Here is a 22503-nt window from a genome sequence, read left to right on the forward strand (position 1 = left end):
TCTCCCACGTGCCTTCATTTTACAGGTAAGGCGACTGAGGCTCCGAGAAGTCACGTCCCTTGTCTAAGATCACACAGGTGGACTTGGGCGACTCCAGAGCCTTAACCGCCAGGCCCTCTCCTGCAGCTTGCCCACAGGAGACTCAGAGCCCACGCTGGCAGCTCCTGGGGCTGCTGACCACTGTCTCTCTCCACAGGGCAAGGGACATAGGATGACCCCAGCCTGTCCCCTCTTACTATCTGTGATTCTGTCCCTGCGCCTGGCCGCCGCCTTCGACCCTGCCCCCAGCGCCTGCTCCGCCCTGGCCTCGGGCGTGCTCTACGGGGCCTTCTCACTGCAGGACCTCTTTCCTACCATCGCCTCAGGCTGCTCCTGGACCCTGGAGAACCCTGACCCCACCAAGTACTCCCTCTACCTGCGCTTCAACCGCCAGGAGCAGGTGTGCGCCCACTTTGCCCCCCGTCTGCTGCCCCTGGACCACTACCTGGTCAACTTTACCTGCCTGCGGCCTAGCCCAGAGGAAGCCGTGGCCCAGGCGGAGGCAGAGGCGGGGCGGCCAGAAGAGGAGGAGGAGGCAGCGGGGCTGGAACTGTGTGGCGGCTCGGGCCCCTTTACCTTCCTGCACTTCGACAAGAACTTCGTGCAGCTGTGCCTGTCGGCAGAGCCCTCGGAGGCCCCGCGCCTGCTGGCGCCCGCTGCCCTGGCCTTCCGCTTCGTCGAGGTCTTGCTCATCAACAACAACAACTCCAGCCAGTTCACCTGTGGCGTGCTGTGCCGCTGGAGTGAGGAGTGCGGCCGCACTGCTGGCAGGGCCTGTGGCTTCGCCCAGCCAGGCTGCAGCTGCCCCGGGGAGGCGGGGGCTGGTTCGGCCACCACCGCGCCTCCGGGCCCGCCTGCTGCCCACACCCTGTCCAATGCCCTGGTGCCTGGGGGCCCGGCCCCACCTGCTGAGGCCGATTTGCATTCAGGGAGCAGCAATGACCTGTTCACAACCGAGATGAGATATGGTGAGTCAGAGCAGGGCCCCGGTGGGGTGGGCGTGCCCAGGGCTGAGGGTACGCTCTGGTCCCCGTCTTGGCAGATCCTCAGGCCATTTGCGTAGTTCTTCGCCCGTGTCCCCTCTGTGTCCAGCCTTCTCCGGGTGCTGGGGTCCCCGAAATGGATTGGGGTTAGACCCCACTAACCCCAAACTCTTGTTTGTAGTCTGGGTAGGTGAATGGGGGGCAGAGATGAGACAATGCAGTGTGGTGAACCCAGGGAGAGGACCCTCCCACTAGGCAATCAAGGAAGGCTTCCTGAAGGAAGTGATACAGGCGCAAGCAGAGATCTGAAGGACACGTGGAAGCCAGCCAAGCCAAAGAAGTGGTGAGGGCTCTCCGGGCAGAGGGAGCAGTGTGTGCCAAGTCGACAAGTTTGCCTGGAGGCTGGAGAGTAGGCAGGGAGCAGGGACATGTTCCTGCCCACACGGGTCGGCGATTTTTGGCAGTGGCCCCAGGGTCAGGGCAGAGGGAGGTGCAGAAGACTGTGCCTGGGTGAAGAGGACTGGGCTTCGAGGCTGCCTTGGAGGGCTGGGCTGGCTCCGCTCCCAGCATCCCCTGTCTCCCCCTCTGGGCCCATGTCTTCTGGGACCGAGGCTGCCACAGCTGCTAGAGCTTCCTGCTGACTGGGCAAAAGCTCTGCGAGCCCTTGAGCCCTGCCTGCTCCCGCTCCCACCCCGGCCCCCTCACCGCAGCCACTTTCTGCCGACCCTCCTTCCTGCAGCTACAAAGCCCCCAGGCCCTCATCCGGATCCTGTGTGCCCGCCGAACAGTGCCGGGCCAGTGACTGGCCAGGGGGTGGGGGTGGGAGGGAGGCAGAGCTGGGATCTGGTCCCCAGCTCTGGGACTAAAAGGGAGTTCCCTTCCCTCTCCTGGCCTCAGTTTCCCCATTTGGGATAACAGGTGCTGGCCTCCCATCATGAGGATGTCACGCAGGGATGGAAGTCAGAAGAGCCATGGAGATCGGCCTGAGAGGATTTACAGGGACACAGGGGGTCTTGTGTGAGGGCTGCTAGGAGTATTGGAGGAGTATGATCTGTCCCCACCCCTGCTTTGAAGGCCAGTGCCCGGGAGTTGAGCACTGCCTTTGACTATTATCACCTTGAGTGGATCCCATCTTTTTGGCGTCAGTTTCTTCATCTGTAAAATGGGGAGATATCTCTGAGTTAATTAGACGGCCAGTAATCATGACAGTGGCCTCTCCCAATGCAGTGGGGAGGCACTTCTCAACCTCCCCTGTGAGACATCTGGCACCGTGCCTATCCGTGGCAAGTGCCCAGTGGCCTTGCCCTGGCCTCTCCCCCTGGCCAGCTTGGCCTCTAACATCGGTCGATGAAGCCGTCCGAGTGACAGCCAGGCCGTGGGCAGGTTACAGGCCCTGGAGGCTGGCCTGGGATTTAGTGCCTGCAGGAAGAAATTGAATTTCGCTTCTTTGTCGAACATTGGCGGAGAATGCCAGGCGTATATCAGGAGGTTTATGACTCTTCCTGCCTGGCGGCCACTGCCCGTCACTCTGTGGGGGCCTCCCCCATCGCGCTCAGCAGAGGGCAGGCTCTTTTGTCTGGCTTTCCCTGCGGTCCATTGGCCCAGTGGTCTCCAGTGGACGGAGCAAGGCTCTGCCCTCATGGGCGGGCACCATCTGGGCAGGCTGCCATGTGGAGCACAGAGCCAGGAGCAGCCAGCTGGGCTTGGTGAAGCCGGAAACAGGAGTTGGTTGGTAGTCGGAGTGACTTTGGGGGTCAGAGAGGGCTGGTGATGGGAAGGCCACCATTGTCTGCATCATCACAGCCTCTGCGGGGGCCTCTGGGACTGAGCATGGGTGGAGGTTGGGTGCTGACTGTCCCTGGGCACGAGGCCTGGTATTATCTCTGAGCTGGGAGTCCCAGGCTCCCAGCTGTTCCACGCCTGACCTCTGCTCATGGCTGCTCCATGGGGTTGCCTGCAGGGAGGGCCCTTGTGGGGAGTTACAGGGGGTGATGTGGCATTGGCCATCCTAAGTGATCTTGTCCAGCACACTGGTGCCCAGAGCCCCTTCCTCTCCCCTGGCAGGCAAGAGGCTTTTACTTTTCCTCTCTGCCATCTCCTTCCTTCTGCCCAGTCTCTTAGGGGCAAGAGACAGTGGGCGTATGTCTCAATTTGTTCCATGTGGCAGTGGGCATCCGAGGGACAGGGCACCGTCAGGACTCAGGGCCCTTTGTGCCTGGTTGGCAGGACCCCCTCCTCCCCACTGGGCCAGCTGGACACATGTACCAGCTGTGGGAGAACCGGCTCACATGTGGAACTGCCAGATTGAGAACGAGATTGGTGGGCAAGGCGGTGAACAGGAAGAGTAAGACCCTCGTCTTAGCCCCTCTGCCAGGCCCTGTGGCAGGGGAGCCGTGTTCCCCTTCTCTGGGACACTCTGCATAGAATCAGTCGAAGGCAAGGCCAGGTGGAGTGGGACTGGGTCCATGCTGGAAGAGTGGCACTGGGGGACAGTGCCTGGGTGGAGTGCCTGGGCCCGCCTCAGAGCCCAGTGCGTTTGACAAGAGGGTACAGGCGCCTGTTAATTTCACGCAAACTGCCTTTGATAGATCTCTTGTTATTTTTGGTGAGTTGAGCCATAAATTTGTGCCATCTTGCTGCCGCAATCTGTTAAGTGGGGAGAGAGGAAGAAAGGGAAGGCAGGCAGGAAGGAGCCCAGCGGATGCTGGCTGAGGCCGGGGTGGGGGGCAGGGAGCAGGAATCGCGGTGAAGACGTGGTGCTGCCACCCTGCGTTTCCTGCCTGCTGACCCCTCCCCGGTCCTGACGAGACACTGGCCAGTGGGGATGGCTGTGCAGACTGACACCTGGGGGAACCTCCTCTCTCCTCTCCCGCACTCCCTGCCTTCCTCAGAGGTGCTGTCCCATCCTTGGCTGGCTGGCTGCTGCTCACCCACCTCCCCATCACCCAGGCCCCGTTCCGGAGGCCAGAGTTCAAATCCCCACTCTGCCACTGCTGCTGGGTGACTTGGACGATGGGCTGCCCCACGGGGGCCTCGGGGCCTCCAGTAATCTGTGCATCACTTCCCAGATCCAGCCCCCATACTCTCCATCGTGGCACAGACTCTTCAGCCTGGCATTCCAGACCCAGGGGCACCTGCTATTCAGCCTTCCCTCTAATTCCATCCTACCCTTGACCAGGGCTTCTCACTGGCCCCTGAGCCCCTGCTTTCTGGACTCCCTGCTTTTGCTTGGGCCTTTCCCTCACCTGGAATGCCCTTTGGCCTTGGTTTTCCATAACTTCCCATTTTTCCCAGGGCTGCTCAACCCGTTTCCTCTAGGAAGCTCCTTGTACCTGCCCAACCTAGTCCTAGATTGGTCATTCTCCTCCCGGTGCTCAGGCCCTGCTGTCCTCTTTCGGCCAGCCTGGTCCGCCGGTGGGAAGTGCAACCTTACCTGTCTGTTTGGTGCTCAGACACCGGGGAGGCCAGGCTTCTCTCATGGTAGAAGGAGGGGGCACCTCGCACATTCAGTACATTTCCTAGAAGGTCCTTCCAGCCGAGATCTGTGCTTCTGGAGCTCTGTGTGCTCTGTCACAGGATGGGGAGTGGGACCCAGTTTCCCCCAGATATCTCAGCAGGGACTGAGTCCCCACCCACCCATCACACACATCTCCGTGTCTTTATTGGAGTGGAGTTTGTGCCGGGCCTTGGGTTGGCTCTGGGTGAATGAGATCCCAGGTGTGCCAGATGTACCTCCTGCCCTCTGATCGGGGAGAGCGACCACTAGGTATACAGTGGTGGTCAAAGCCACAGGCTGAAGTTTCCTGGCCCTGGATTCAATTCCCAGCCCCACCACTGACTAAGCTCTGCGACCGTGGGCAGGTTTCTTCACCTGCCATTTCATTACCTGTAAAGTTGGGATAGTTGGGCTATTCACAGAGTGATCATAAAGATGAAACAAGAGAATATAGGTCAGTGCTTAGTACAGTGCCTGGCACATGGTAAATCCCTGATAAATAGCTGCGTTTTGTCATAATTTAGTGCCATAGGTTTGATGTACCTGGGCCAGATGTCAAGGGAGGAGGAAGAGTGCGGGGTTCAACCACAGAGGGGTGGGAAGGCAGTCTAAAGAAGGTGATTCTGAGTTGGGTTTTGAGGAGTGAATAGGAATTCACTACCCATGGAATTTTTCTTTACATCGAATCTCTTCTAAAATTTAATACATTAGGAAGAAATTTCACATCCTACCTGGAAAAAGAGTATCACTTATCTGAAGCAAAAGATAACAGAAGAAATAGCCCCAGTGAAAACAAAGCAATGTTAGCAAATTCTAGCTAGACGTTCGTCCTTCTTGTCGATTTGTTAGAGAAATGAGCACGTGCTGGCGGTGTGTGAAAGTCTCAGACTACACGGAGACTTTATCTTGCATGCATTTGCAAGGATTAAAAGTAAGGCAACCATATAATTTATCATCTAAACTGGGACATTTTTGAGGTTTTTAAAGCAGGGGAAGGGGTCCTATTAATTATGTCATGGCAGCAGGCACAAACCCGGTGACCCCAGGCATATTGGCAGGAAGTCACCCTAATTAAAAGAGACCTAGAAGGGGTAACTGCCCCAGTCCATGATGCAGGGTTTTTTAAGGGCACATTGGTGAGCCACCCCAACTCATTTCCTGCTGCACGCTTTGGGAAACCTGGCAGGAGGAAGCAGCCCGTGCAAGGACATGGAAGCGTGAGCCCCGGTGGTGGGAGATGGGCCCAAGGTTCTGACTGCCATCCCCAGACACTGGGACCCCCGCCTCCATTGACCAAAGGCCTCAAGCCAGCAAGAAGTTGGGTATCGTGGGGGAGGTGGGATGAGTCAGTTGTGGTCCCCGCTCTCGAGGAGCTCCTGGCTGTGTGGGGGGAGGTGGCAGGGACTCAGCTAGGGACCCAGCTAGCTCTGTCGAGAGGCTGGGCAGATAGGCCAGCAGCTCGGGGGAGGGAGTCATTGGGGGGGAACTGGCATTCTGGCTGAGTATCTGGTCTCACAGGGATACCCAGTTGCATTGGACTGCAGAGGTAGAGCTTGGAATTTTCAAAAGCCATCTCTCTCTCTGGCCCTGCCCTCCCTCTCCCCCCACCCCGGGTTTTTTTTTTTTTTTTTAAGGCTCTGTAGGGTTCACGAAGCACTGCTGGGGGTGGGAAGCCATGGAGGGACATGACAGAACCATGTTTCAAGGGGATCTGTTGGTGCCTACTCAGGGCTCCAGGGCCAGCTTCAGGGAGGATGTAGAGAGCCCTGGGAGGGCTGGCTGCTTTGTAAATCTGCACTGCTCTCCCCGTGGAAGTGATGATTATCGTGGTTATTTTTAACATATTCATGACAAAGGAGGCTGAGGGGGCTGGACTGTGTGGAGTCTGGGGGGCAGGGTCTGCAGAGCACGGTGGAGCAGGCGCCTACCGTCCTGCTCAGATGGCAGAGAGCCCCTGTGCCCACCCAGCCTGCCGGTGCGAGGGGGGAACCAGAGTGGCCCCTGGTGATTGGGGTGGAGGAACCCTCAGGGATATCTGGCCCATGTCTGCTGAATGCCTGTCTTGTGTCTGGCTGCTCAGAGCTGGGCCCTCTGTGCAAGAGGAGTGAGGGAGATTGATACCCTCCCTTAGTGCCCACAAGAGGGATGAGCCTAGGTTACTCTCAGCCGCAGTGGAAGACAATCTAGGGTCTCAGCCACAGGAGAAGGGGCCAGCATAGCAAAACCCCTGTGTGGTCAGCCTGGGAAGGCTTCCTGGAGGAGGCAGTATTTGACACGTAGAAGATTTTGGCAGATGGAGGTAGAGGAGGGCATTGCAAGGGGGAGGGAACACCAATCTCAGGGAGGAAAGCAGGTGGATAACAAGAGAGGGGGCAGTCCCTTTGCACAGAGAGCTTATTGTATTCCAGGCGGTCCATATCTCTTGTTTCATTTAATTCTGAACCTGTGGTAGGACGTGTCCTCTTTATTTTCAGTTGAAGATTTTTAAGCTCAGAGAGGTGAGGCGACTTGCCCAAGGGCACACAGCAAGACTGGCAGAATTGAGAATCAAATCTGCTTCTGTCTCTGGTTCTCTAATCCATGCCCTTCCCACTGGTCCACATGACCTTGCAGTGTGCTTGGCTGCCTGGTGGGGAGAGGAAAACAGGACTGGACAGGGCATCAGAGGCCGGCACATGCCAGGCTCAGAGGCTTACACTGGTAGCAGTGGGGAGCCACTGAAGGTTCCTCAGCAGGGGAGTTCGTGCGCTTTGCGCTGGGCTCCCAGAGGATCACTTTGGAGGCTGCAGAAGAGAATCAGGCTCACCTGGGGGGGGGGGGCAGTGGGGGAGTGGATGTGCAAAGGAACAATAAGAAGGTGGCGTGAAAACAGGATAACAGTAGCAAGTGTGAGGGGCTTTGGCGGGATGAGGGAGTGACTCAGGGTCCTATGGGAATTAAGAAAGCCATCTCTCAGGAGGCTCCAACTGCATTTTGTTAGAGCCAGCGCAGCTCAGTAGAAAGAGCACGGGCTCCGGAGGAGTCAGGCAAGCCTGGCTTCGAATGCCACGCAGCCTGTCTCCAGCGTGCGACCCTGGAGCCTCCTTCCTCATCAGTAACATGGGAGAACCCATCCTCGTTAGGATTAAACGAGGTGCACGGTGACTGGCAATAGGGGGTTTGTGTAGTGAGTGTTACCTCATTCAAAACAAAACGGAACAGTGAGGAGGTCCTCAGGGGTAGAGCAGGGTAGCGTGTCCTGGGGAAGCGGGTCCGTCCACACCAGGGCGGGCTCGCAGGTGGGAAGGCCTATAGATTGCAGAACTTGTGAGGATCCGGGTCCTACAAGCTGCCTTTTCCTGGACCCCTTCTTGTCCTGGTGGCCCAGCTGCCTCTTAGACTCCCCCAGCTGTGGGCCCAGAGCTGGCTGTGGCCTGCCTCATGGCATATGCTGAGCTGAAACATTGTTTGAGTGGGTGACCCCCCTGGTGTTCCTCCCTTTCGGGTAGAACTAGCTTTCACACGTGGGGGAAATAGACTGCCAGCCTCCCTTCTGAGGGAAGTGGGGTGGGGGTACAAGGGAGGGCAGTCAGTGCAGGCCCCTGCTGGGTAGCCTCGGGCTTGTTCCCTCCCCTCTCTGGCCCAGCCCAGGAGGCCGGGAGAGGGACTCAAGAGCTGGGCCTGGGACACGTTCTGATTTTCAAATAGGGTGGATCCTAGAAACCACCTCCATCACCTCTGGTTGTGTCGTGGGGGCTGGCCCGCAAAGCGCTGGTGCACGGTTTGTAGAGGATGTGGGGACCACGGGAAGCAGCGAGGGGGTCAGACTGCTGTCTCGCATGTCCGTGTTTCCTGACCTTACCGGACGCCAGGCTGGTGGATGCCACAGACACGATGATGGTCAAGACGCCAAAGCAGGAACCGGATGACGGGATCCTCAGCTGGATTTGCGATAGGTCGAACAGCATCTGCAGAATGTTTATTAAGAAATGGGTGTCAGGCCCGGGGCTGCTGTAGGTGGAGGGCTGCTGGGCAGAGCCGCTACTCAGGATGACAAGTGCTAATTCCCAGTGACCCCCGTGGGGTGGCAGGGAAAGCTAGGAGCAGTGTGTTCATTGCTGTTTGCTGGTGTTCCTCTGGGCCGGTGTTCACTGGGGTCGGGGAGATGGCGTGCACAGCCTGCCTTCAAAGGGCCAATGGGCGCGGGGAGGTTCAGATGGTCGGAAGATGGCATCCTCTGGGACGACAGGGCACACAGAGGAGGGGACAGCCACTTCTGCCTGAGGAGTGGGGGATGAGGAAGACCCCACAAATGAGAAGCCATGTGAGGTGGATTTTGAAAATCAGGTAGGAGTTTCCCAGGTGAAGGAGGTGATGAACGAGCAGGTGGAGATTCGAGAAGAAGCGGTAATCTTGTCTTAGGCGTGCTGAATTTGAGGGCCCCTCGTCAGTAGACCTGTCCAGAAGGCAGGAGGCCACCCAGGAGTGAAGCCCCGAGTGGGGCGCTGGGGGTAATGACTCTGGAGCAGCCACAGAGGGGCTACTTGAACCTTGGGGAGGGGAGTGTGAAGCGAAGCGTGGAGGCCCGATAGGGGAAGGGGCAGGAAGACAGACCAGTCAAGGAGACTGGGACAGAGGAGCCAGACAGGTAGGAGGAAACCTGGAGAGCCAGGGAGGGGAGTGTTTCAAGGCAGGAACAGTCAGCAGGGCCCCGTGCTACCCAGGGGTCAAGTGGGACAAAGCTGCAGAGTGTCCGTAGGATTTAGTGATAAGGAGGGCGTTGATGACTTTGTCGAGAACGGTTTCAGCAGTAAGATGTGGTCAGAAGCCAGACTGCAGTGGATTACCAGGCGAGGTGACATTTGAGCCAGGATGTGAGTGGCAGGTGAGAAACTAGAGCGCCAGCTGTGGACCACTTAGTGCTGGGGAGGAGGAGGCTGAGGGCAGTGGCTGGAGGAGGAAGGAGGTTCAAAGAGGGGCTCCCCCCAGAATGGAGGTCCATTCTTGGGCTGCCGTGAAAAGACAGTGCCGACCAAATGCTGAGCCAGAGGGTTAATGGATGGCTCAAATGGAGCCCTCCTGGAAGTGGCAGGGGGCAGGGGGGAGTAGATGCAGGGCTGGGCCTGGGAGTAGATGCAGGGAATTTGCGAGTTGGAGGGGTGGGGCAAGAAGTGTGTGTGTGTGTGGGGGGGGGATCCCACGCTGCTTTCTTTATAGAGGAGCTCATTGCAGAGAGAGAGGGGGGGCAGAGATGAGCTCAAGGAGAGAGGTCAAGGTCTGGCACAGCCAGCCCAGGTGGGGAGTGGGGAAGGCGGGGAGCCGGGGAGTGCTGCCGAGAAGCCCCGGGCGCCCAGCGGATACGCAGCCCTGAGTCTGTAGTGGTGCCAGTTGGCACAGCTGTGGATTTCTTCAGCAGCCTGGGGGTGGGCGTGGAGAAGGCGGCTTGTCACAAGGCTCCGGGGCTGGGGACTGGCTGAGCGGGTGGGGTGGAGGGCTGGGTGAGGGGATTCGGGAGTCGGCAGGCACGGCACCAGCACCTTCTCTGCGGTCCCGATAGAGTCAGGGACCTGACAGAGGCAGATGCTATTTGAAGGGAGGCCCAGGGGCCTGAAGGGTGGCAGGGGAGGGTGCGGAAGAGGTGCAGGTTGTGAGGGGAGGGGGCATGGTAAAAGTAAACCCACAGTTCCTGCCTTCTGAGCACTCACCACATGCCAAGCAGGGTGCCAAGGGCTTCGTGGCCTCCTGTCGGGGAGTCCGAGAGTCAGCCCTCAAGGTAGGGGGTGTTCGAGTCTTGTTCTACAGAGGCGAAAACAGGGGCAGAGAGGCAAAGACACTTGCCCAAGGTCACACAGCTGGTCAGTGGCCGTGTCCCAGTTGGGATCCAGGATTGTTGGACTCCAACGCTCTCCTGGGGATCCAGGTTTGCGAGACGGTGGAGAAGTTTGGGGGAGAACGTAGATTGAGCTCTGGGACCAGTGGCCACAGTGGAGGGAAGGGCCCCGGAGTTGATGAGACCATAAGCTAGGCTGAGTGGCACTTCGGGGCCCCCTGTCCGGCGGGTTTGCTCCAGGTGGCCGTCTTCATGCCTGGTCAGAAAGAGCTTTCTCTTGGACGGACGCAGAGACCGGACTGGGCAGCAGGGGGCAGGAAGAGCACAGTCCTCTCCGGTTCCTTCAAACCCAGAGTGCCTGCTAGGTGCTGACCTGGCTTATCAGAAATAGGAGGGGGCCTGGGGTGGGGGGTGGGCGTGGGGGAGAGCAGTCCCTTCTAGTCCGGGGACAGCATGGGCTGAGCCGTGTCCCAGAGGCTATTCCCACCTGCCCAGCAGTCTCTCCACGGGCTGGGTCTTTCCCCTCCCACTCGTGTCAGCCCCCATCTAGGCTACCCAGCCTGTGGGAGAGGGCCTGGCTGAGCTCATGTCTGAGCAGCTTTGGAGAATGGGCGTTCCCCACCCCTCCTCCAGCACGGGTGGTGCTTCCAAGGCCTAGACCAGACACATAAATCAGAGTGATGAGCCGAGAGCCCGGTGGGGCTGGGGCCGCAGCAGCAGCGGCCTCTGGGAGCATCAGCTGCTCTCCCAGCTGCAGGGGCAGTGGAGACGAGGGTCTGCAGGTTGTAGGCACCCACCCTAGGCCCCTGGGTCTCAGAGGCACCTCATTCTGACCTCCAGGCTACAGTCTAGTGCTGCATGGGGAGCAGATTTCTGGACCTGAGACTCAGCCCCTGGCTTGGCATGAATCGTGTCCCAGAGGCAGGCCTGGGGGGTGGTCTGTGCATCAGCCTTAGGAGTCCGTCCTGTGAAGGCAAAGAGCCTGGGCTCCAGGCTCACCAAGCTGTGTGGCCTTGGACAAGTCACTTTTCCTCTCTGGTCCTCAGTGTCTTCATCTTTAAACAGAGACGTTGGTCCCTACCTCCCAGAGGAGGATTAAAGGAGATAGGTATGGAGAGCACGTGGGCACAGAAGCCTCCCGGAGCTCGTTGATGTGAGCGGCCACTCCTCTTCAGTCTCCCCCAGGCTGGCTGAGGCAAGAGGAGGAAAAGGAAAAGACGGTTGTGAGGCCGTGGGCAAGTCCTGTGTGGCCTCCTGAGCCTCAGTTTCCTTATCTGTGAAGTGGTGGTGGTGGGGCAGGGGCAAGGACTTGAGCCTCACTCAGCATTGCCTGCAGTTGGTTCCAGGCCCTCAGGCTGAGGGCGAGCAAGGCTGCCCTCTCTGCGCCACTCTGGCAGGACAGAGCTGGCCTTGGCTGAGCCCCTGCCACCACCTCCGTGTTCCAGGTGAGGAGCCGGAAGAGGAACCGAAGGTGAAAACCCAGTGGCCAAGGTCTGCAGATGAGCCTGGGCTATACATGGCGCAGACAGGTAACCCGGGCCCGCCTCCCTTCCTCTGTGGCGGGGGCCCGACTGTGTGGCGTCTGGTGGCATGTGTGCTTGGCGTGTGCCCGTCTGTGTCTATGTCCTAGAGCTCAGTCACATCTCTGCCACGTGAGGCCTGTGGGCAGGGCTGGGTGGCCTCCTTAATAAGAGCCTGTCACTTGGGGTCAGGGTAGGAGGATCCCTATGAGGCTGAGTGCTTGGGAGGTGCCCCGTGCCGCCGACGCTGTCCCTCTCTCGTAGGCGACCCGGCGGCTGAGGAGTGGTCCCCGTGGAGCGTGTGTTCCCTGACGTGTGGGCAGGGTCTGCAGGTGCGGACCCGCTCCTGTGTGTCCTCCCCCTATGGGACCCTGTGCAGCGGGCCCCTGCGGGAGACCCGGCCCTGCAACAATTCAGCCACCTGCCCAGGTATGCCCACCCTCCCGCCTGGTCTGCCTGCAGGGTTAGGTCCTGCCTGGGACTCGGGCAGGTTCAGTTTCCAAAGATGGTTGGTTGCCTCCTTTTTTCATTCATCAAACTTGACTGTCCCCCACACTGTGCCTAGCCCCACACAGGGCACTGGGGACACAGATGAATCAGACCAGGGCCCACAGCAGCGGGCTCGGTTCTGGGCCCACCACTCCCCTGTTGCCTACGTCCTGGTAATCAAGGCTCATCTTTTTACCCTCACCGCCCTCCGTATTCCCTTCGCTCTGGCCGTACCAGCGCCTCTTGCAGTTTCCCACCTCCCTGCATTTGCTTATTCTTATCCTGTCCACCCCCCGCCCCTCCACCTTGGCTGTTACAAATCAGTCTGACCTTCAAGGTCTAAGACCAATGCCAATGCCACTTTTTTTTTTTTCTTTTTTAAATGAAACCTTGCCTGACCGTCCCCTCCCTCCTCTGACTCCCCATCCCAGTCCCCAAAGAGCCTCCTCAGTCCAGCATGGAGTGTTGAGAATGTGCATGTGCCTGCCTGGGACAGGTGGTCCACCATCGTGGGGGGCCAGCTTCAGCCAGTCCTGCTCCTCGTGCCCTGAGAGAGTGAAGTGGTGCCTAGGCCATAACCAGCTCCTGGCTGTGGATTTAGAGCAAGGCTACATGGGAAGGGGTCTTGGTACCTGGGGGGTGTGGCAAGAGCTTGCACAGGGCTGGGGCAAAGCTGTGTTCCAGAGTGTGAGCTCTCTGTGTCAGTGTCCATGTAGAGGTTCGTGTCTCTTTGTGTGTCCATGCGCTTGGGGTCGGGAGGGGCGCTTCTCCTGCCCCAGGCCTGCCATGTTGGATTCTTGCTTCGGGTCTGGGGATGGGGAGGGCTGAAGGGAGGGGGGATGGGCTGGGGCAAATCTTGAGTCCTTTCCTGGGCTTTCCCTGTGCTCCCAGGAGAGGAGGAGCCCTGGCTCCCCTCCCGGGTGGGTCCTAGTCTCCCTATCCCGGTGGCCACAGGAGGCATCCTGTGCCAGTTGGGACTAGACCCCTGTGTCTTCCCCCAAGGGGTGGAGTCCTGGGGCCCAGTGCAGAGCCAATGAGGAGCGGTAGCAGAGCTGCCGGAGCTCCTGATTGGTGGGCGGATGGGCAGTGGGCGGGGCCAGGGTGCCGCCCTGCCACCGGCCACGTGCTTCCTTGCAGTGCACGGCGTGTGGGAGGAGTGGGGGTCCTGGAGCCTGTGCTCCCGCAGCTGCGGGCGGGGGTCCCGGAGCCGGATGCGGACCTGCGTGCCCCCCCAGCACGGCGGCAAAGCCTGCGAGGGTCCCGAGCTGCAGACTAAGCTCTGCAGTATGGCGGCCTGCCCGGGTCAGTAGCGCCCGTGGGCTTCCAGGCGGGCGCTGCCCAGCCGGGTGGGGGTTGGGAGACCCAGGGGAGGTAGTCAGGTCCAGTGCCCTGACCCTGGGGGCCCACGAACTTTAACCAAGCGTGGGGGGTGGGGGGACTGGCGAAGTGTACCTGCCGGCGTGGGAGGTGATGTGGCCCCGCCCAGACTTGGAGTTGGCACACTGCAGGTCCATCAAAAGAAGACTGCCCCTTCCCCTAAGCCCTGGGATACCCTTGTCGTCCATTGCCCTTGGGTGCTCATGGCCAGCTGGGCTGTGAGGGGACATAGATCTGGGCTTAAGCGTGGGCAAAAATCCAAAGGTGCCCCTGGGGCCCATTTCCCTAACCAAAAGAGAGCATGTGCCACCTCGGGGCTGAGTGTGGAGAGGTATCCTGTGTTCCTGGAGCTGGTGGCAGGCAGGCAGGCCCAGGCCCAGGCACCACCTGCTCGCTACAGCCCCCCCTTCATCCACCCCTCTCCAGTGGGTCTGGCCTGGCTCAAGTCTGAATGCCTGGCAGGCTCTGCCATCTCCCTGCGGTGCTCTGCCCCCACGAGACCTCACACCTCTTGCTCAATGGCCACCCCTGCTTGTGTCTCCCATGCAGTGGAAGGCCAGTGGCTAGAATGGGGTCCCTGGGGCCCGTGCTCCACATCCTGTGCCAACGGGACCCAGCAGCGCAGCCGGAAGTGCAGTGTGGCGGGGCCGGCCTGGGCCACGTGTACGGGTGCCCTCACGGACACCCGCGAGTGCAGCAACCTTGAGTGCCCGGGTGAGTGCTCGGCACACGGGTGGCAGGTGGCAGCCCTGGCCCTGGGGGCACTTGGGGCCGCTCACGCCCCGCTTCTCGTGCAGCCACAGATGGCAAGTGGGGGCCGTGGAACGCGTGGAGCCTGTGCTCCAAGACGTGTGACACGGGCTGGCAGCGCCGCTTCCGCATGTGCCAGGCCACGGGTGCGCAGGGCTACCCCTGCGAGGGCACTGGAGAGGAGGTGAAGCCTTGCAGCGAGAAGAGGTGTCCAGGTATCGGCGGCAGGACCCTGGGGGTTGAGGGACACGCCCGTGGGGACTGGCTGAGCCCCTCCACTGTCCCCCCGCAGCCTTCCATGAGATGTGCAGGGACGAGTACGTGATGCTGATGACGTGGAAGAAGGCGGCTGCTGGCGAGATCATCTACAACAAGTGCCCCCCCAACGCCTCAGGTGAGGGGGGGAGGTGGCTCTCCCCTCGGGCCCCACCCCTGCCATTCTTGCCGCCTCCGTTCCGGGCCCCCAGCCTGTGGGAGCCTCCAGCCTGAGGCGCGGAGTGAAGTGGATGAGAGCCGGGCCCCACACCCAGCCCCGTGTCCTGTCTGCCTGCAGGGTCTGCCAGCCGCCGCTGTCTCCTCAGTGCCCAGGGCGTGGCATACTGGGGTCTGCCCAGCTTTGCCCGCTGCATCTCCCACGAGTACCGCTACCTGTACCTGTCAGTGAGTGTGCCCCGCTGGGCTGGGGCGACCCAGGATCTGTCCCAGACTCTGGGAGGGGGTGGGGGGAGCTCGTTTCTTGCTCTTGCCCATGTGCCTTGGCATACGTCTGCTGTGCCCACTTCTGCCTGGCCGCGCCTCTCTTTGTCTGGCAAGCTCCTATTCATACCTCAAGACCTGACTCTCAAGTGTCTCTCCTTATTCCTGGTGCCTATTTCTGTGCTCCTCTTGTCCCCTGAGCTTCCCAAAGTCATTAGGTGTTGTGGATGCTCATCGAGATGTCTGTGTCCTGTTAAGACTATGAGCTCCTTAAAGGCAGGGACAAAGTCGAATTGATTTCTGTGACCCCAGTGCCCCACCCAGGGCCTGTCATGGGGTAAGAATGTTGGCAGTGAACGTGGCCTGTGTTCGTCTGGCTGTAATTGGTACTTGCGTGTTTGCACTTGGAGCTTGTATTTGGAAGGGAGAGTGAGAGAGTGCGTTACGCTCCAGAGTGGGCATGACCCCTCTGGGATGGGGAGGTGCCTTGTCCCTGTGCCGTGCTTGTCATCTTTTATATGTACATCTGAGCACCTTCCTCCTCTAGCTGTTTCTATTTCAGTCTTTTTAAAGTATCTTTAGGTCTTTTTCTTGGACTCTGTCTCCTATGAGCCCCTTTGAGCATCTCTCTCTGACCTTTTCACCCTCCCTCTCCCTCTGGATGCAAGCAGAGGGTGGACTGGAGTGGGATGGGCCAGCGGCCGGTCCCAGCTCCTGACACTCTGGTGACAGCAGCCTGCCTGTCCCCTGCAGCTTCGGGAGCACCTGGCCAAGGGGCAGCGCATGCTGGCGGGCGAGGGCATGTCACAGGTCGTGCGCAGCCTGCAGGAGCTGCTGGCCCGGCGCACTTACTACAGTGGGGACCTGCTCTTCTCCGTGGACATTCTAAGGAATGTCACTGACACCTTCAAGAGGGCCACCTACGTGCCCTCGGCTGATGATGTGCAGGTACTGCCCTGCCCCGCCAGAAGGAAGGAGGGCACCCTAGAGTGAAGCAGGAGGTTGGCCCCTGTGGCAGAGTCTGCTGGGGGTAGCACCTGTGGCTCTGATGGGGAAGCTTCCGTCCCTGGGGCTGGAACCTCCTGACACCCACTGCTCTTGCCCCAGCGCTTCTTCCAGGTGGTGAGCTTCATGGTGGATGCGGAGAACAAGGACAAGTGGGATGATGCTCAGCAGGTGAGGGGCTGGGCTTCCAGGCTTTGCCCCCCATGACCGACCCCTGCCTCGGACCCTTATACACTCTCTGTCTCCAGGTGTCCCCTGGCTCTGTGCACCTGCTTCGTGTCGTGGAGGACTTCATTCACCTGGTGGGCGATGCCCTCAAGGCCTTCCAGAGCTCTCTGATTGTCACAGACAACCTGGGTACAGGAGGCAGGCTAGGGAGGCGGGGCTGGACATGGCAGAACCCAGGCTGCTGTGGGAGTGGGGTGGTTTCTGAGGGCTCCTCCTATTTTTCTTTCTCTCTGGGGCCTGTAGTTCCCTCGCTTAACCCCTTCTTTGTATCTCTCTCCGTGTCTTCTCCTCCTCCACCTCTGTGTTGTTTCTGTGTGTATGTGTGCCCCACGCGTGTGTTTGTACCAACCTCGATATCTGCGTCCTGGTGTCTGTCTCTCCCGTATCGGCTTCTTCCCCTGTGACTCTCCCCTCTGCCTGTGTCCCTCTGTCTCGGGCACGGGTTGCAGTGATCAGCATTCAGCGGGAACCAGTCTCCGCCGTGTCCAGTGACATCACATTCCCCATGCGCGGCCGCAGGGGCATGAAGGACTGGGTGCGACATTCAGAGGACCGCCTCTTCCTACCCAAGGAGGTGCTCAGCCTCTCCTCGCCGGGGAAGCCAGGGGCATCTGGCACCTCGGGCAACCCTGGCAAGGGGAGGGGCCCGGGAACCGTGCCCCCTGGCCCAGGCCACTCCCACCAGCGCCTCCTGCCGGCAGACCCTGAGGAGTCCTCCTCCTACTTTGTGATCGGTGCTGTGCTCTACCGCACGCTCGGCCTCATCCTGCCACCTCCCAGGTGAGTCCCCAGGAGGGGTGCGTGGGGCCGCCCAGGTGAGACCAAGAGGACTGAGGCTGTGCTGGTCACAGGGAGCTCCCTCTGCAGCCTCCTGCGGCCTTGGGCACCCTTGTCTGACCCTGGACATAGGTGCCTCTCAAAGATGTCTGTGTGGCTCCCAGAGGCTAAGCTGCGGACCTCACCTGAAGTCCTGGGCCCCATGGAACTCTTGGCCTTAAATTGGTCTTGGCTCCCTGGTAGCCCCCTACCACTGATCCAGAGCACCTTTGAGGTCCCAGACTGGGTCTGGGCAGCGGTGGTAGGAGCTGACCTCAGTACCCGTCCCCAGGCCCCCGCTGGCCGTCACATCCAGGGTGATGACAGTGACTGTGCGGCCCCCCACCCAGCCACCAGCTGAGCCCCTTATCACAGTGGAGCTCTCCTACATCATCAACGTGAGTTGGGGCCCAGACAGGAACCCTGGGGATACCCCATCGTGAGCAACCAAAGGCTTGTCTGATGGGGAGGCGGTCTGCCCCGATAGTGGGTCCCGTGTGGGGCCTGCCACGGCAGGATGGGTAGCTGTCCTGGTGGTGAGCTCCCCACCCCACACCACACTCATGACTTCTGTTCCCCAGGGCACCACGGACCCCCACTGCGCCAGTTGGGACTACTCCAGAGCGTGAGTGGGGCAGGGGCGCAGTGTGGTGGGGGTACAGCCCTAGCACTTCTCTGTCAGGAGGGCTGTCTTAACCTGGAAGGCCAAAACGTTCCTCAGGGCCATCCTCGGGCTCGAGGCGTCAAGGGCACATCCCGGGGCGCCCCAAGCCACTTGCCTCTCGGGTGTGGTCTTGCTCTGATTTCACTCGTCCTGGGGCAGTGGCCAGCGCTGGGAGTGGGGCCACGGAGTTGGGCTGGGTATCACTCCACCTCTTCCCTCACCCAAGAGATGCCAGCTCAGGGGACTGGGACACTGAGAGCTGCCAGACCCTGGAGACCCAGGCAGCCCACACCCGCTGCCAGTGCCAGCATCTGTCCACGTTTGCTGTGCTGGCCCAGCCGCCCAAGGACCTGGTGAGCGGGAGGGAAACGCCTGGGCCTGGGGAGGGAGGGCTGCTCCCGGGTTGCCAGTGGCCATCTGTGACGGTGTTGGCAGAGACCTGGGTGATCCCGTACGTGCATCTGAGCAGGTGCACTTGTGGGATCGCGCCATGGAAGTCTGTGCCGCTGGGACGGTGCTCGCGGGGATGACGTCCCTGGGGATGTGTGGCGGTGGCAGTCGTGTGCGTGTACACACACGTGCGTGTGTGGTTGTGTGTAGAGAAGCGTGGGTGACTGAGCATAAATACACACCCACGTGTGTGACTGGGTCTGCCCTGTGCACACGTGGATACAGCAGCGAGTTCCTTCCCTGTGAGTGTGAGGAAGGTGCAGGTGCCAGTCTGGGCTAGACAGGGAGTGGGGAGGGGAGTGGGGAGGGGAGGGGCCCCCCCGCAGCTGCCTCTCCTGGTGACCCGGTACACCACCGGCTCATCTTCCTTAGACCCTGGAGCTGGCAGGCTCCCCCTCGGTCCCCCTCGTGATCGGCTGTGCTGTGTCCTGCATGGCGCTGCTCACCCTTCTTGCCATCTACGCGGCCTTCTGGAGGTAGGTGGGACGCCGGGCAGGCTGGGGTGGGAGGTGGCCGGGCAGGCTGGGGCGGGAGGTGGCCGGCCACCCCGGGTTGGGTGGGGCCAGCTAGCGCCTCTGTTCCCGCCTGCCGTGCCCTCTCAGGTTCATAAAATCCGAGCGCTCCATCATCTTGTTGAACTTCTGCCTGTCCATCCTGGCGTCCAATGTCCTGATCCTCGTGGGCCAGTCACGGGTGCTGAGCAAGGCAGGTGCAGGTGGCGGGCGCCAGGGTGAGAGTGGAGTGAGCGAGCGTTTGCAGGTGCCAGCGCGCGTGTTTGCACATACCTGCCCAAGTGACGGGTGTTCGTATCCTTCAGAGCCGTGCGTTGGGGGTGTGTATGTGGCTGGGGGGGGAAGTAGCGTGTGTGAGTGGAGTGGACGTGACGGCGTTGGAGAGGGGTGTGTGTGCACTCAAGTGGTGAACGTGTGCATCTGTGAACACGTACGTGAGCTGGGCACACGTGTCAGGCAGGTGGCATCTGTGGAGCCTGGGCCTCCCCGTGTCTGTGAGAGCCCAAGTGAGGCCTCTTGTGCCACCTGCTTACGGATGACCCGTGCCGGCTGTCCTTTAGGCCCCCTTGGCCTTCTCTGTGGTGCCAGCACCGCGAGTGCCAGGCGTGGGGCCCGCCGGACCATGATGTGGCAGGTGCTCCTGTCTTTCCCCCAGCCCCCACCCCCACCAGCCCCGTCTGCACGTGGGTGGCCTGCCTGCCCGCCTCCCGGATGTCGAGTTCTGCGTGCGTGTCACTGGGCCTGTGTCGTGCCGTGTGTGGGTGCATAAAGGCGGGGGTGCCTGACAGGGCTCTGTGGGGGGCCGAGCTCGGGTGGGCGGCCATGGCCGCGCCCAGCAGCGGGTGTGGGAAGCCTGGCCCCACCCACCCCGGTGCCTGCTCAGGGCCACTCCCTCCCATCCCTCTCTCTGCAGGGTGTATGCACCATGACTGCCGCCTTCTTGCACTTTTTCTTCCTCTCTTCCTTTTGCTGGGTGCTCACTGAGGCCTGGCAGTCCTACCTGGCTGTCATCGGACGGATGCGGACCCGCCTCGTTCGCAAACGCTTCCTCTGCCTGGGCTGGGGTGAGCAGGGCCCGTGCCGGACTCTGTCACTGGGCCTTGGGGGCAGGGGAAGGAGGATAGGGTCAGCTTTGGCCCTGGCCCCACTGTCTGGGCCAGGGGCCAGCCGCGCTGGGTCTGGGAGGAGAGGGGACATTGAGGACCGACAGCCGTCTCACTGTGGCCACCTCCCCCCCCCCCCCACCTCCTCCAGGTCTGCCAGCCCTGGTGGTGGCTGTGTCTGTCGGCTTTACTCGCACCAAAGGATACGGTACATCCAGCTAGTACGTTGGCCTCCCTTGGTGGGCAGCGGGGGTTACTGGACCTGTTAGGGCATCAGACTGGCCATTGGGCCTTCTCAGGCCCATGCCTGTAGTGCTTTGGGCACATTCTTCCCTGTCTCCAAGCCTCTGTTTCCCTGACCGTAAAAGCACGTGCTGGGATTGGAGGTAATCTCTAAAAACTATTTAGCTCACGGATCGGCCTTTGATCCCCACGGTGGGCTGGGGCCGGGTCTTTGTTAGAGGGGAAACTGAAGCTGAGCAGGAGCCCAGGGCTCACTGTAACCCAGCTGGAGGCCCTGCCCCATCGGCAGTCCAGGGGACACCGAGCGGTGGTGTTCAAGGGGCAGGCCTCCCGGGTGTCTGATGCCCCCTCTTTTCCCTCCACCCCAGCTGCTGGCTCTCCCTGGAGGGCGGCCTGCTCTATGCCTTTGTGGGCCCCGCAGCCGTCATTGTCCTGGTATGTGCCCCTTTAGCATCCTGGGAGGGATGTGGCCACAGGGGCTCTACCATCTCCCTGTACCCTAGCTCCCAGTTGGGGGTTTCCCTGCCAGGCGGGCGCCTGTTGATCCTGTGTCCCCCTGCCCGCTGGGCCCCCAGGTGAATATGCTCATTGGGATCATCGTCTTCAACAAGCTCATGGCACGTGATGGCATCTCGGACAAGTCCAAGAAGCAGAGGGCCGGGTAAGGGGGCTGTGACTTGGCCTTGTAGGAAGAGGTACAGGGAGGGAGGGCCGGGCCTCTTGGAGACTCAGGGCTTGACGATGCCAACCGGGGCTCCCTGACCTTGGTGCATCAAGGGTGCAGGCAAGGTGGGCACCCGGAGTGCTCTGCTGCAGCCCCTCGCCCACCCTAACCCACCTCTTTCTCTCTCGTCTGCCCTCCCCCTCCCACCCCACTTGGGGCTCATGCTGCCCCGTCTCCTCCCGCTTCCCATGTGTCTCCCCCCCTCTCCCGTGTCTGTGCCGCCCCCGAGGTCGGAGCGGTGCCCCTGGGCCAGCCTGCTCCTCCCCTGCTCAGCGTGCGGAGCGGTCCCCAGCCCCCTGCTCAGCTCAGCCTCGGCCAGGAACGCCATGTTAGTTGTGCCCCCCGGGGGGCGGGGTGGGGGCGGGTGGGGGCAAAAGAATGGGGGGCAGTGCCCGTGGTTGGGGGGAGGAGGGAATCAGCCCAGCGCCCTGGAAAGCTTGCCCTGCCCTGCCGACTTCCACACACTCTCAAGGGCTTGGCATCGACGTTGGCAAAGGGCAACGGGGAGTGAATGTCTGTGCCTCTGGGAAAATGCTGGGTTCCTGTGCCCACCCCTTGCTCCCACCCCTGCCCCCACTCCCAGCTTATGTTTTATCCAGGCACAGCTGCGGAGCCCTCCTTACACTCCCAACCTACAGAGGCTCTTAGAATGTGAGGCCCTTAGAATTTGTGAGCCCATAGAACCTTAGAGCGATAGAATCTTAGAATAAGACAATCACAAGTTAAGAATGTTAGAATGAGTGAATCATAGTCTTATCATTTGTCATAGAATCTGAGACTTAGAATTTCAGAGGCATTGAATCTCACAATCAATTGGGGGGCAGAGAATCTTAGAGAATCATTTCGAGGAGATACCTCTGGAAGGTGACAATCTTAAAATCGCAGCCATGCGCGGGTAGGATGAATGAATGAATCCATAGGAGCCTGGGGCCCAGCCTCCCACCCAGGGCCAGAAATCCATCTGAGCCTCCCTGACCGGTGGGGGTCCAGCTTTATCTTACACACCTCTAGGGTCAGGAGGCTCACCGCCTCTGGAGGCGGCTGGCACCATCTCTGGGAAGCTGTGCATCGTAGAAAGCTCCCTCTCGCTCAGGCTGCCATCTGCCTCTCTGACCCAGTCTCAGAACTAGCGGTTAAAAGCTGGGGCTCTAGAGGCAGCCAAGCTGGGTTTGCATCCCAGCTCTGTCTCTCTCTCCTAGTTGGGCACACTCCAGTTTCCTCATCTGTAAATTGGGATAATAATCCCCATGCCTGTTTATTGGAGTTGTTTTGATCACAGTGCGAACTAATGTATGTAAATTGTTCAGTGTAGGGCCTGGCAGAGGATTGGTGGCTAATCAATGGTAGCTCTTATGACTGTGATTAGGCCCTTTCGGAGTCTTGGCTCTGCCTCCGGGGGCTGTGGAGACCACTGGGCCCGCCCCCTGCCAGGCTGAATAGCCCTGAACTTCTCTTCCTAGGACAGGTCTTGGCCCCCTGCCCATCTTTCTGCCTGGTGCAGAGCTGTTCCCACCGCTGCCTGACTCTCCAACCCAGGTGTTCCCGAGGCAGAGTAGGCTGGGCGTGGCAAGCCTGCCCCACTGTGCCCATGTGGGCAGT

The 22503-nt window shown here is 60.4% G+C and overlaps 1 protein-coding gene across 3 annotated transcripts in view; it reads left to right on the forward strand.

Annotated features, from left to right (window-relative positions):
* The first annotated feature begins 202 nt into the window (after positions 1 to 202).
* The window catches only part of ADGRB2 (adhesion G protein-coupled receptor B2), a 28887-nt gene continuing 6586 nt past the window's right edge, over positions 203 to 22503 (forward strand). For 2 of the 3 annotated variants that reach the window (XM_047084832.1, XM_047084834.1), the window contains exons 1-22: positions 203 to 1007; positions 11773 to 11856; positions 12112 to 12276; positions 13474 to 13638; positions 14263 to 14427; positions 14511 to 14678; positions 14756 to 14857; positions 15017 to 15123; positions 15913 to 16107; positions 16267 to 16335; positions 16413 to 16521; positions 16842 to 17172; positions 17501 to 17606; positions 17790 to 17833; positions 18099 to 18225; positions 18695 to 18798; positions 18925 to 19027; positions 19748 to 19898; positions 20089 to 20158; positions 20549 to 20615; positions 20756 to 20841; positions 21134 to 21232. In XM_047084832.1, coding sequence (XP_046940788.1) covers positions 212 to 1007; positions 11773 to 11856; positions 12112 to 12276; positions 13474 to 13638; positions 14263 to 14427; positions 14511 to 14678; positions 14756 to 14857; positions 15017 to 15123; positions 15913 to 16107; positions 16267 to 16335; positions 16413 to 16521; positions 16842 to 17172; positions 17501 to 17606; positions 17790 to 17833; positions 18099 to 18225; positions 18695 to 18798; positions 18925 to 19027; positions 19748 to 19898; positions 20089 to 20158; positions 20549 to 20615; positions 20756 to 20841; positions 21134 to 21232 — 3413 coding nt within the window. In that variant the 5' untranslated portion in view covers positions 203 to 211. The remainder of the gene's footprint in view (positions 1008 to 11772; positions 11857 to 12111; positions 12277 to 13473; positions 13639 to 14262; positions 14428 to 14510; positions 14679 to 14755; positions 14858 to 15016; positions 15124 to 15912; positions 16108 to 16266; positions 16336 to 16412; positions 16522 to 16841; positions 17173 to 17500; positions 17607 to 17789; positions 17834 to 18098; positions 18226 to 18694; positions 18799 to 18924; positions 19028 to 19747; positions 19899 to 20088; positions 20159 to 20548; positions 20616 to 20755; positions 20842 to 21133; positions 21233 to 22503) is intronic. The other variant, XM_047084835.1, reaches the window with a different exon arrangement.

The sequence above is a fragment of the Lynx rufus genome, unplaced genomic scaffold (genome assembly GCF_022079265.1).
Source record: "Lynx rufus isolate CCGP_SWC_20201006 ecotype Redwood Valley unplaced genomic scaffold, mLynRuf1.p SCAF_2, whole genome shotgun sequence".
NCBI lineage: Eukaryota > Metazoa > Chordata > Mammalia > Carnivora > Felidae > Lynx > Lynx rufus.